Source organism: Propithecus coquereli, unplaced genomic scaffold (genome assembly GCF_000956105.1).
Source record: "Propithecus coquereli isolate 6110/MARCELLA unplaced genomic scaffold, Pcoq_1.0 Scaffold226, whole genome shotgun sequence".
Classification (NCBI taxonomy): domain Eukaryota; kingdom Metazoa; phylum Chordata; class Mammalia; order Primates; family Indriidae; genus Propithecus; species Propithecus coquereli.
The window spans coordinates 1,284,868-1,299,512 of record NW_012147797.1 but is presented as its reverse complement, the minus strand read 5'-3'; the positions used below and the strand labels follow the sequence as shown (position 1 = coordinate 1,299,512).

The 14,645-nt window shown below is 35.9% G+C and overlaps 1 protein-coding gene across 1 annotated transcript in view; it reads right to left on the bottom strand.

Moving 5' to 3' along the window:
* Window positions 1-14,645, bottom strand: part of HGF (hepatocyte growth factor (hepapoietin A; scatter factor)) — a 69,286-nt gene that overhangs the window by 28,958 nt on the left and 25,683 nt on the right. Inside the window, exons 7-8 of the mRNA XM_012645098.1 lie at window positions 14,004-14,122; window positions 641-815 (exon numbers count right to left, since the gene is read on the bottom strand). Of these exons, the coding sequence (XP_012500552.1) occupies window positions 641-815; window positions 14,004-14,122 (294 nt within the window). The remainder of the gene's footprint in view (window positions 1-640; window positions 816-14,003; window positions 14,123-14,645) is intronic.

Below are 14,645 nucleotides of genomic sequence, written 5' to 3'. Positions count from 1 at the left end.
GTCTGCCAAGTAGAAAGGACCACAGGTGTATGCTATCACACCTGGCCGATTCTTTTTTTTTATTTTTTGTAGAGACAGGTGTCTCGCTGTGTTGCCCAGGCTAGTCTTGAACTCCCGGTCTCAAGCAATCCTCCCACTCTGGCCTCCTAAAGTATTGGTATTACAGGGTGAGCCACTGTACCTGTCCCAGTTTAAAATGTTAACTGAAATCAAGGTGGGCTTCTTCTTGTAAGAGGAAAGAATATGTAATTTCTCCCAAAGGTAGTAAGAAAAATTAAAAAAGGACTAGTGTGAAACAAGCCTGGTTATCATTACTATTAATTGATTTATTAAATAGACCTGCAAGAGCAAAGCTGTGATCAGAAACAACTTAGGGATGTGTTTCTCAAAGCACAGTGAATCAACCCTCTGGATCAGAATCACCTGGAGTATTTATTAAAATGCATATTTAAGGGCGAAATCCCAAAACTAAGGAATCAATATCTCTGAGTGGAGTAATAAATTGCCGTTTAAATCCTAATTGTCACTGGGCACACTAAAGTTTGAGAATGGCTAACACAGAAATTAGTAAAAAGTAATCACTTTACCTCATTTCCCCCAAGGTCTGCTGAAATTTATAACATTTGCCCACTTTACTCACTTGCACTTGAAATTTTCAGGAGTTATGTCATGCTGGTGAGGATACTGAGAATCCCAACGTTGACATGGAATTCCGTTCCAAATGGTATTGATGGTGCCTCTGTAACCTTCTCCTTGACCTTGAATGCATTCAGTTGTTTCCGCAGGGACATCAGTATCATTAACAGGACTGTGAGCTATTGGTAAAAAGGAATATAAACTTAAACAAAATCTTTGAACATGTTGTTTACCTCTTAGAGTTCACTGGCATTTGTATTAGAAGGATTTTTCTGTCAGTTGTAAGTTTTATAATAATTGAGTGGAGCACGAAATTTATTTAACCTAACATTCTTATTATCTCCATTCCAATTTTCCTTTCATTTAAATCCTAAATTAGTTCATTCTTGAAAAGTTCTTTAAAGGCATTTTACTTCCACATAATGCTGAATTTATAGTGTTTCTGAAATGACTATACAATTATGCCTAAAATCAAGTAGCTTAAATACATACAAAGGAAATAGTGAAATTAACCCTGATTTTCCTCCAATATGATAAATATATTCTAAGTTGATATGTTAAATGTCTTTTTTAGTCACCTTGTTGAAAATAAACAACAAATCAGTTGTTCCTAAGAAGATCTATTTCCTGCTTTTTTCCCTAGTCCAACTTCAATGCTATTAAACACCTCATGAAGATCACGAAACCCTCAGTAACTAAGTTTAAAAAAAGCATAAAATTAAATTTTTATCACAGCTTGGACTTTCTCTTTTTGTGTTTAATGTTTACTCACTTAATCAAAATATAACTGAAAACATTCTGGAGCAACTAAAAAATATCTTCTCAAAACATACATGAAGATGTTTATGGTTTGGTAGAGTAACATCAACTACTTTTACAGTCTAAGTGGTCATTCAGGATGCCTCTGGATGAAACTCAAGTTGACACCCTGTAGGACAGTTTAAGATTTGAATAAATTTCTTTGATTTATCCCATCAAGGAGATAAATCATTTTGTACCATGTCTACAAAGAAGAGGCCAAAATTAGACATGCCTTCAAAGACTAGGGATGCCTGTGAAAATTTTCTATATTTGATAGTGTAAATTTTTTTAAATGGCTCTAAATTTTACTTAAATTTGTTTCTCTCATACAAATAATTACTACCCTATGTGGCTGAATGCTTTATTTTATTGCATTCCATGAACTAAGCTTAGGCAAACTAAGTTCAGGCTACGTTTAGAGTTATTCCATAAAGCTTTGTGGAAAAAAGGGGGAAGAAAACATTAATGACCATACCTATCACTGGAATATGTTGCACACACAGATTTCCACTAAATTCCTGTTAATAACTTTGTTTCAGCTCATTTAAAAATGTGTTTCGATTTCTTGTATATCTATTCTAGAAAATAGAAATACAGCTCAGGAATATACTAAATTAAAAAGAAATTCAAAGAAGATGAAAATTTCTAGGGATTGGCCCATAAAGTGGTAGTTGAGAGCTCACAGCCTAGAGAATTAATATGGATTGATATTGGTGATATATATAGATTCAGGAAGAACAAAATATATTGGACTTTGGGAAATGACTTGTACAGAAAAAGTTGATGCTGGTTACCCACGTCCTTCATGATTATAATATTATTAATACCTAAAGGCCTTTGATGAAATCCAAAATAAGATGGATTTCATAGATCCTAAGGGACTATATTTCATCAAAATAAATTCCATTAAGCTACTCTATTTCTGATGATTTGAGTTAACTGTTAAATGCTTTGAGGAGACCAAATGTGTAGAGGAAATCTTTAAAAGCGATGACTCTAAAGCAGGTAAAAGGTCAAGCTTGTACTGATATATTTCATATCTAGTTATCAAACTAAAATGGGAAACAAGGCAAAAATGAATGTCCTCGGGAATCCATCAATTCATTAACTTAACACATTAAGAGAAAAGTTTTGATTGCCCTACCTATTGGGCACAAGCTCTTGTGCAGCAAGCCTGTGACCTCAGTCAGGATGCAGTCCTGACAACAGAAGGGAGTTCAGAGTTAGGGCAGCCAGTACAAACACTCTTCCACTAATCTTCTCATAGACTTCATTGCCTGCCTCCAGTACCCCAACTCTATTACTCTCCTACTTAATTAAATGTGGTTTTTTTATATTTTATTACATAACCATTCTTCTCAAGCACTGCTCTGGTACTGAGCACATGAAACCCAAGATTCAGTCTGGATGAGTCCAGAAGTCAGTTACACTATCTTTGGCTAGATATGGGCCCATCGCATCTCGCTGAGAAACTAGCTCAAGGCTGAGCCCACAGAGCCCATCTGAGCTCATCTGAGCCCATACTAGTGTCTGCTCCTTGAACACTAGTATGATTTGCCAGACAACAATCGAAACAATCTTTAAAAGGAATATAATATTCAGACATGATTAGGGCTTTGGCCATTATTTGATGGAATTTCTAAATAGTGGAAGCAACTTCAGAAGGCTGTTTCCTCTCTATGGGAAGGTAGTTTCATGTCATAAAGATATGCTTGTGTAGGCTGGGTGCGGTGGCTCATGCCTGTAATCCTAGCTCTCTGGGAGGCCGAGGCGGGCGGATTGTTTGAGCTCAGGAGTTCGAAACCAGACTGAGCAAGAGCGAGACCCCGTCTCTACCAAAAATAGAAAGAAATTAATTGGACAGCTAAAAATATATATATAAAAAAAAATTAGCCGGGCATGGTGGTGCATGCCTGTAGTTCCAGCTACTCGAGAGGCTGAGGCAGAGGGATCGTTTGAGCCCAGGAGTTTGAGGTTGCTGTGAGCTAGGATGATGCCACGGCACTCTAGCCGGGGCAACACAGTGAGACTCTGTCTCAAAAAAAAAAAAAAAAAAAGATATGCTTGTGTGGGAATGAGAGTAAAACAGTCTGTCTATTGTGTCAGTGTAAGATTAAATATCATGTATCATTTCTAGAGCACGTTATTAGACAAGGGGGACTGGAATTTCAAAGTAATTTTTTCATAAATAACTTTTTAAAGTTATGTTTTTATAGAACTGACTCATAGTAGCTAAAATTTGAAGCAACACCTAGAGCCTTAAATTCAAAAACAAGTGGAAATTCACTTTATAAAAAGGAAGATTATTAAGGGAGATAAGATCATTAAAAAAATCAATACCTGGAATATGCAATAAGTAAGAAACTGCATGACTATCAGGAAATATTAAGAGGAATGATAAAATGTAAATACTAATAAAGGATAATTTCCTAATTTAAGGGCAAATTTTGAATTTTAGGAGTATCTGTGAAAAGGAAGCTCTATATTACAAAAGCCCTAACAAAGAAAAGACCACTTGTATAAAAATATTGAGGAAAATATTTTACTGTTGATTTATCTACTAAAACTTCAGTGTCAAGTTCAGAGGCCTGTATTGTTAGTGTTCATTCTAGACCCCAACTGTAGAGGTTTCCAACCAGATTTAATTTAAAAATCTTTCACTTCTAAAAATAGCTATAAAAAAGTATAAAATCTTATCATTTGAACCATTATGTTGAATATTTTTTCTAAACTTCATTAGCATATATTAAAGCCCTTATTATAAACTTAAAACGTCACTAAATATTCACTAAAAAACTCCAAAGTATATTAAAATAGTTAAATAAAAATGAAAATTTTGTATTTGGATTGAATAATTTGAGTTATTTAATAAGTTCTAATTTGAAGGTAGAAAATAAAACCTTTGGGAATTTCCAGAATTACAGAATACAAAATATGATTGCAAATTAATAAAAATACAATATTCTACAAAATAATATAATTTTTCATTAGGCTTTATCAAGATGTAAAGAATCTAAATAATAGCATTTTTATTGTTTGTCTTTTAAATAAGTATCCATAACTTTAAAATATATAACCTGAAATAACTTGTTAGTTTTACTTTTTCTTGTGTTTTAATTCATTTAAAATAGTTTCTTGATTTTAACCATAGACTAGCAGTATCCAGCTAATATTTTTCTTTAACTCCAATGTCCCCTCTAAAGTTAGTGCATTGTATTTATCCCCTTTGACATTCAGCTGTTAGAAGTGACCTCATAAACAAAAACTACATAATTCTGGTGGCAATGTATAGAATGAATAATATAGGCGAATAAAGATATATTAGCACAAAAAGGTAACTAAATAGTTTTCACCAATAAATAAGAGTTATTATGAGACTCCATGAAGCTGTTTAATAAATATTATCTGATGAGGAACATGATGAATGATTTTTCCATAGACCATTTAACTGTGATATAAATGTTTGATCTTTGCTGCTCACATAGTTACTATTCAAACAAAATGAATTATTCCTGAACAGCAGTAAAATAAACCCCTTCTGCTGCCCACTACATAAATATTAAAACTGGGTGCACAAACAAAACAAATGTTCCATGACAATTGCTTTGGAAAGAGCTATTAAATGTTGGGAAAGCCATTCCTTTGTACTTAACACTTTAACATGGAACCTGAATAAAGGAAGGTTTTCAAGAATCTCCAGTGGTTAAATTGTCAAAGAAGTATGGAAATATCCCCAAACATTGGTTAAAGCTGATCAAGTTTAGACAAAACAACAGATTTTTAAAAAACAGTATCCCCACATACACAAATATTTTTGCAAGTATGTCTACCAAGTTCACACTGAAAATACCAGAAACTCTCCTCTGAGAGTTCCTTACAAATAAAACATTTTGCCAGGGGCATCAGTCGTGGCCACCCTTTGGAAGCAGATGCAAAGATATTTATAAAATCCTCTGTGGTCTATGAGTGAAAGAATGTTTGCCTTTGATGACTGACACAAAGTTTTCTGTTTGGGAATGCTCTAAGGAAAACAACATTTGCTATTGAAATTTTTCACTGTCTTGTTAGACATGATCAAATGCAATGGGTGCCTTTTGGAACACTGAGTTCACTTTGCTGGTATGGATGTGCTGCGATCTGATTGCTGTAAGACTTGGAAGGGAGTTTTACGATTTGAATAGATTTTTTGAGAGAAAGAGCATTAACTGTTGTCTAATTCTTGGGACAAGCATCCTGCCTTTTAACAGAAAGAGACCAGTAGAACAAGTTCACTAATAAAAAATCTGATCAATTTTCTTTGTGAAGGACTGGCCAGAGCTTTGCTTTGAGGCCATATGATCCTGATGGAAGTCTATGAATGGCAGCTGGAGAGTAGGAGCACACAAGTATAATACATACATATATATATGTATATATATGTATATATATGTATATATATGTGTATATATATGTATATATATATATATATATATATATATATATACATATTACACCAAAGGCTCTGCAAGCTTTATATGAAAGATGAGCAAATCCTTAAATTTAAAGTTACTCATTACAAAACAAAATCCAAATTTTCCAGTAGAGATAGGCTATTGCTATTCTTTTTCCTATAGCTAAGAACAAGTTGCCTCACAGGCCAGTGGACAAGTACCTGCTTATCTTTTGGAATGGTTTAACCCAACCCACTCCTTCTTACTCCCAGCTACTGAAGAGCAACTGAAACGTAGGATTTACTTTATGATGGTCCCTGGAGATTGAGAACGGTGTGTAAAGCCACTCTCCCATCAACAGTACTTGCGCTCTTGGGCCACAAAGGGCAGGATCAGGCTCATGGTAAATTTAAAGAGCTCCTTGTTTTAAAATCGACATGGGAAAGTACTAAAGACCTCCAAAGTACAAACCTCAAATTGCTTGCACGTTTGCTTTCCATGTGAAGCCAGGATTCATATCTGAAACTTTCCCCTGGACTTTATCCAAGTCTTTTCTGGTACAAAATGCTCAGGAGACAAGACTTTCATGAAAGGTCTTCAATTCTATAGTCTTATTCCTTAGAAGATGACTTGGAAAAGACCTCCAAGTACAAAATTTTTCCCTTGAGAAAGGATATTGATAGCATTGTTTTTTCCTGACTCAGAATACAAGATTTTTATTTCTATTAATCTCTATTCTGGTCTCAGATAAATTAATAAAATTCAGTGAAACAATCAGCTTCCTTTAAGAAAGAAAGTAATTTCTTAAAATTATTTTCCAACATACTGAATTTTAAAATATGAGAACATTCTCTTAAATGGATGCCAATGTTCATTGGTTACTAAGAGGAAGGAGCTTTTGTATTTGTTACCAATGGCAACATACCTACATTAGTCTGCTGGTACTGCCATAACAAAACACCACAGACTTGGTGGTTTAAACAACAGTAATTTATTTTCTCATAAGTTCTGGAGGGTGGGAAGTTCAAGACTAAAGAGTCAGCCAACTGGATTCCTAAGGAAGGCTTTCTTCCTTACTCTTCGTATGAGACCATCAGTCCTACCAGATTAGGTCCCACCCATATGACTTTATTTAACATTAATTACCTCTTAACAATTCCTAAATACAAATATAGTCACATTGGGGATTAGGGTTTCAACACATGAATTTGGGGGGAGGACACAATTCAGTCCATAGCAATATCTTGAATAGAAACCTTAGGTATCAAAGGTCTACCTACGTCTCACTTATAATATGGCTCCAGACACTTAGGTACAGTAGTTCTTCCTTAATTGAGGTCTTGCTTTCTATCATTTCTGTTACCTGTGGTCAACCATGGTCCAAAAATATTAAATGGAAAATTCCAGAAATCAACAATTCATAAGTATAAAATTTCACATCCCACTTTATTCTGCTTGGGACAAGAATCACTCCTTTGCTCAGTGTGCTCATGCTGTCTAAGCCACCCATCTGTTAGTCACTTAGTAGTCATCTTAAATATCAGATCAACTATCAGGGTATCTCAATGCTTGTGTTCATGTCCCGCTTTATTTTACTTAATAATAGCCCTAAAACACAAGAATAGTGATGCTGGCATATTGTTATAATTGTCCTATTTTAATATTGTTGTTATTAATCTCTTACTCAGCCTAATTTATAAATTGAACTTTACCATAGGTATATATGTATAAGAAAAAACATAGCATATATAGGGTTAGTTACTATCCGCGGTTTCTGGCATCCACTGTGGGTATTGGAACATATCCCCCACAAATAAGGGGAGACTACTGTATACAGATACTTAAAAATAAGAAGGAAAAGGATGAGGAGGAGAAAAATAGAAGAAAAATAAGACGAGGTTTCTATTTGGGTGGTAAAAGAAAAGCCATCAAGACAACCGGTGATTAATGAACATAACTAGCCCTGGAAAGGATAAAACTTGAGGTGATGGGAAGAAGGTATAAAGCAAATCTCCTTAGTAACATCTGAAAAAAGCCAGATTTCTATATGAAAAATCAAGAAGCATAGAAGAAATATGAGGAGGTACAAAAAGAAAAATGAAAAACTATCACTTTCTAGGAAGGTAACATTCATTCTTTCAACAAGTATATGTTGACCTCTTGTGATGTGCAAGGCAATGTGTTAAGCACAAGGGGATAAAACACTGGCATGGTCATTGCTCTGTTGGGGCTTATAAATTCTAGTAGAGAAAGCTAGTAACCAAAAAAATTCCAAAATAAAGATAAAACCAAGACTCTGAGAAGTACATAGGAGGGGAGGTTTACAGTGCTATGAATGTATACTAAGGCTGCGGTCTCCAACCCCTGGGCAGACCAGTGCCAGTCCGTGGCCCATTAGGAACTGGGCTGGACTGCAGCAGGTGAGGTGAGTGAGTGAGTGAAGCTTCATTTGTATTTACAGTGCTCTCCGTTGCTCGCATCACCGAATAAGCTCTGCCTCCTGTCAGATCAGTGGCGGAATTAGATTTTCATAGGAGCCTGAACCCTACTGTATAAACTGTGCACATTAGGGATCTAGGTTGCATGTACCTTAAGAGAATCTAATGCCTGATGATCTGACGTGGAGCTGAGACAGTGATGCTAGCGCTGGGGAGTGGCTGCAAATATAGATTATCATTAGCAGAGAGGTTTGATTGCACAATAAATGCAATGTGCTTGAATCATCCCAAAACCATCCTCCCCACCCCCAGTCCCTGGAAAAATTGCCTCCCATGAAACTGGTACGAGGTACCAGAAGGTTGGAGACTGCTTTATTAAGGGATATAAAAGGGGATTTGACCAAGTCAGGGAGATCAAATGAAGAACTGGTAAGTGAGGAAAAGATAACTGAGTTGAAATTTGAACGAGTAGCTATCAACTAACTGAGGAAGGAAGAGAAAATTTTTCAAGGCAGAAGGGATGGCGGGAGTGGAGGAACTATAATGAGAACATGGAAAATATGAGACATAGGAAGAAAACCCTTGTGGCTAGAACATAGAGCAAGAGAGCATGGAGAGACATAGGGTGGTATAGGAGGTGATATGTGAGGTTATAGACATAGGGTAGGGGGTAAAAGACTGTTTTGTCTTTATCCTGAGATGAAAGGAAATCGTGTAACGGTTTTTAATCTATGGGTATGTGTGTGTATAGTATGTGTATGGTGTTCTAAGGATGAGGAATGATATATTAATAATCATATTTTTGAAAGCATTGTTTGCAGTGTGGAGACAAAATTGGAGGGGAAAAATAATGGATATAGATACAACTTCGCAGGTCATTCACAATGAAAAATAATACTCTCTTGGATAAAGGACAGTGATGGAGTGAAATGTCCATATTTGAGAGGCACATAGAAGATAAAATTGATAGGATATGGTGACAGTTGAATGTCAGGAGCGAAGGAGAGGGCCATTTCTAGGATCATTCTATGTGTTTGCATTTTAACCTGGGCAAATGGTCGTACCAATCATGCAAACAAGAGTTGAAAAAGCAGAATAGACCTTCCCCCCACAAGAATAATGAAGAAAATCAGGGAAAAAAGATAACGAATAAAAGAAGAGGAGAATTGCTGGTGGTGAGAGCATGAGGACAATTGGAGCAGCCAGCAGGTACACCCTAGTTAGAGACTCTAAGGTCACCGTATCAGCTTGACATGTTCTGACACATAGTAAAAAGTTGTTCTCAGAAGGTTTAGGGAAGGGACATCTGAGGTTCCTGAAATCCTTTCAGGGGTCCAGGATATCAAAACTATTTTCATAAAAATGTTAAAACATTTATCGTTCATACAGTGGAGTTTCCAGATACCATGTAATATGTGATATCCCAAAAGACTGAAGGCAGAAGCAAATACAAGACACCCAGTTGTCTTCAATAAGGTGATATTAACGACATTTGCAAAATTGCTAAATGTGTACAAAATCGACAATGCTAGTTTTCCCTATTTTTCTAGAAAATATAGATATTTGTTATTAAAAATATATTTATTAACATCTAATGAGCATATTGTTATTTGAAATGAATTAATAAATGCTTTTAAATTGCTATTTTAATTTCTAATACAGTAAATATAGATCCATATAACCAACACAGAAATTATACTCAGAAGTAAACTTGTTATCTTTTTCCTCAAATTAATAGCTCTCTTATATATACATCATCTACCTAATAACTTGGGAAATATTTCAGACTTTTTTCTTTCCCTATTTCATCTCCTAGTATATCTAGTTTGTCATTATATGCAATGCATTCTACCCTTTTAATATTGTTCACATCCTTCCTCATCTTATTTTTTTTCACTATTTAACTGTCTTAATTCACACCCTCTTTATTTCTTACTGGCCTATACTTTATGTATTTTATGTTGAAGTGTCTTTTATTCCTTGCATCATCATACTTCTATGAAAGATTTTTATACATTTAAATTAAATTTTTAAATTCCTATGACCACAGGGTTCTAAGAGATAAATGCACACATACATTAACACACACACACACACACACACGCACAGAGAGACATATGTATATGTATATATTCTGCATAGAGCTACAATTATTACAATTATTAGTAGTCCATAAATGATAAGCAGTATGAATATATGTTTAGTGTATTTTCAAAGATCTCTTTGTTTAGTGCCCAAGGTTAGTGCATTGGGCAATGCACTCCAGTAAAATTTAGGAGGGATGGGAAGTCTGCCTTTGTTTAGTAAAGTCAGAAAGGGCAGTAGTGAATGGGAACGTAGGGGTGTTGAACTGGCCTGATTTCTGCAGAGAACATGCATCTGAGGCCATCTTCCTTTGGGAAAGAATTAATATGGAAATAGAGGAACTGGAACTTGAGCGCCTTAAGCTACCCATGTGAAAGACCCCTATGGGAATCTTTGTGTTCCACTGAGTTTCATGGACATAGGTTTGGAAACCACTATTCCTAATCACAAATGAGATAAGATCACTCCCCTTGCTTAATTTGTCAGTGTTTCTCATGGCAGCTGAATGGGCTACTCTTGGACCCTACTTGATCTGCCTTATATCAACTTAACGTTTCTCATCTTCTTCCCATTTTTCTGTTTTTGACCCATATCCTACCCATATTAACCTACTTACCATGTCTTGAATACTACACTGCTATTCCTCCATCCATGTCTTTGCACCTTTCCTCACTGGCCTAATCACAGCCATTTCGTAGAATCAAAATACACATCATTAATGCTAGATAGAAAGCGCCTTTCTGTAGGTATTAAATAAATGGTGGCAATTATGATTTTCTAATACAATTATTATATAATGAAACAGGAGTTTAAAAATTCCCCCTTAACTTTCAAGAGAGTAAGTGACATAATCAACAACTTATTCTTTTTTCATACATATTGAAAATCCAGAATGAGTTCAGCTGGTCCAGACTAAGAGATAATCAGAAAGTTGGCCCAAGACTTTAATGATAAAAATAAAAAGTGATAATCAGTTATCTGTTACAACCAGTGCAAGTAAATATGTGTGTGATCCCCAAGATCCCCACCCACTGATGTACACATGCTGTATAATCCCCTCCCCTTGGGTATGGATAACATTTTTGAATATGGTGAGAGAGTCACTTGTGATTAGGTTATATTGTAAAACAAAGGAGAAGAGGTTCTACATATGTAATTAAAGTCCCTAATTATTCACTTTAAATTAATTAAAAGGAAGATTGACCTAGGCAGGACGGACCTAATCAAGTGAGCTGTTTAAAAGAGTGTCCAGAGGTCAAAGGCTCAAAGCAGGAGAGATGCTATCCTGTCAGCCTTGAAGAAGTAAAGTGCCATATTGTGGAGAGGATCAGGTATCAGGGAACATCAGGCAGTCTCTGGGAGAGTCGCAACCACAGCCTACAACCACAAGAAGCTGAATTGTGCCAACAACCAGTAAACTTGAAATGTGACATGGAGTTTTAGATGAGACCACAGGTTTGGCAGCCGCCTTGATTATGACTTTGTGAGACCCTAAGCAGGGAACCCAACTAAGTCATTCCTGGACTCCTGACACACAGAAACTATGAGATAACAAATGTGTATTGTTGTAAGCCACAAGTTTTTGGTAATTTGTTGTGCCACAGTAGAAAACTAATACATAGTTAAAACCACCACCAAATTCTTGATTTTGTACTGTTGGCTTTGCATGTGTAAGCCAAAACATTTGAAAGAATATTCATACAACATTATCTCTTATGCTATCCAGAATGTCATTTTTATTTTATTCATTTAGCCGTATTTATATCTCTATCATATTTTTAAAACTAGAAACTGTCCTTTAACAAAATTTTTTTCCAAAATATTCCCCAAACTCAGAAGATTATTTTAATCTGAATGATCTAGATTTCGCTCAAAAATTCTACCCTCATTTTTTTAGAAGTAACCACCCTCTATTCAACAAAGCCATAAGAATGCATATTACTTGCATAATTAGCCTATTCTTTTTTGGACAGACAAGAAAAAGAAACCTATTTAATAGTTAGAAAGAGTCATATTCATTCTCTTTCTTGTCTCTCCCTATCTCTTTGTAAGTATCCTAAAGATTGGTTTGGAACTGAAGAGGAGGGCAACACTTGGATTTCTTGGTGTGTGTGTGCCAGTTGAAGCATGAATATGCAGGTGAGCGTGCATGTGAGAGAGACAGAGAGAGAAAGAGAGAGAAAGAGAGAGAGAGAGTGTGTGTGTGTGTGTGCGTGTGTGTGTGTGTGTGTGTGTATACTGGTCTTATTCCAGAGAAGATTTATAAGAATGCCTAAATCACAAAAATAGAGGGGAAACGGTTTATTGTGCCTATCTGGTCTACAATGATGGAAAGATTAATAAGATTAAACAAGTCAATGAGTGGAACTAACCCAATCTATACAGAAAAACACTGTCACAGGAGTCATCTTTTATTTTAAAGGACAAAACAGATGATTCAATTTCCTTGGAACATTGTGTTTCATTTTGAGAGGCTTCCAGATTCTGCAGGCATTTCACATATGCCAGGCACATCCCCTTTCTATGGGCTTTATATGAGTTGTAAAAAACATTTATTTTTATTAGCAGGTCTGACTGAAGGAAGATTTACCTTGGCAGTATCATAGGCTGGATAATATTGAACTAGATTTGTTCAGAAGAATGTTCCCATTATGCTGTTATAGGGAAATATGCAAAAATCTATCAATGTTCTCATAATTATATATGTTACTCCGGGTACTGGTACCTGATCTTATGTAAATCATTTATCTTTATAGATTTCTCTCTATATACATAACTTTATATCATCAAGCCAATTTATAACATCACACCTTACTAAATTTATGCAATTCTATTGATTTTAAAGAATTTTAGGATCCAGTTGAAAAAGTAAGACCCGTATTTAGAGAAATAAAAACAGTATTTCAGAGAAGAGTGAAAATGTGTGAGTTAGCCATGGAAGAGAGGACCAAGTACACAGATTTAAAGAGACATCACAAAGCAAGTATGAAAAGAAGCTTTTTATCATAAATTCAGCAAAGCTGAATAAGCATCAGCAGACAGAAAAGGACTGTAGTAGGCTGAGTACAAGGATGGCCACAGAGGTAGGGATCGGCCACTAGAGATTAAAGACGTCTCTGGGAAGCTTGTATTGACTTATTATTCTTCACCGTGGCCTCTGTCATTCACCAGAAGAGGTTCACAGTCAGTTGACAGTTCATGTTATGTCTTTGGGGAGGAGAGGTAGGGAAAAGATATAGGATTGGAAGGTAAGAACCTAAGGTCCTTGCTTTCACTATCTTAATGACTTAGTGATGCTGCACGTATTTCCAATCTTTTTTCTCTCCGTATGGATATTTTCATTTTCTTGATAGCATCCGAATGTTTAGGCCTTTATCATAAGTATAAATGTTTCTTGTGGACATGAGCATTTGCATATTTATCTCTTTCAGAATAATGCCTCTCTGAAAATTCAAAAGATTGGGAAGGATTATGTAACACATTCCTAAAATATTAAAACCCGTACACATTAAAGCATCAAGTAAAATAGTTGTTAACCTGCCTCACCAATAATCGCCTGCTTAGATCCAGTCTGGGAGAGGAAAAGGAAGCAATAAATTTGACCCTAACTTACCACACATTTTAATTGCACAGTACTCCCAGGGGGTGTCAGGGTCAAGAGTATAGCACCATGGCCTCGGCTTGCCATCAGGATTGCGGCAATAATTATCATCAAAGCCCTTGTCGGGATATCTGCAAACCACACCAAGAAAAGTGTCATGTAAATCTGCCTAGAAACACCACCCAGCCCCCAGCTCACAAAATAACTTTCCACTTAGGTTGGATACTACTAGCTGGCGAAAGAGGAGGTTTTCTTACTGCTAATCACTGACTATTGAATCTATTAATTTACATATCCCACTAAGTATGGAGTTTCATAGCCTTTGCTAATAAGTTAGGTCTATTTGGTATCTGCCCACCAGTTGAGGCTCCAAACTGAATCCCTTTCTCATAGAACCCAATTAAGGAGAGATTATATAAACATGACCTCATGTAGATTGTTCATTAAGAAAACAGGTCCTCTTCTAGGGCAGGCTTAAAGTTCAAACTGAAAGTTAGATTTCAGTAGCTCTGGTACTAATGATAGCTCAATTTTGGAAATAGAGCCTTTCTAGGTCATGCCCTCACCTCCACCAGAGCAAGAGACAAACTCCATCACACCACTTTCTCCACACCCCATCTCCCTTTAAATCAACAGGACCCTGAATTGGTGACT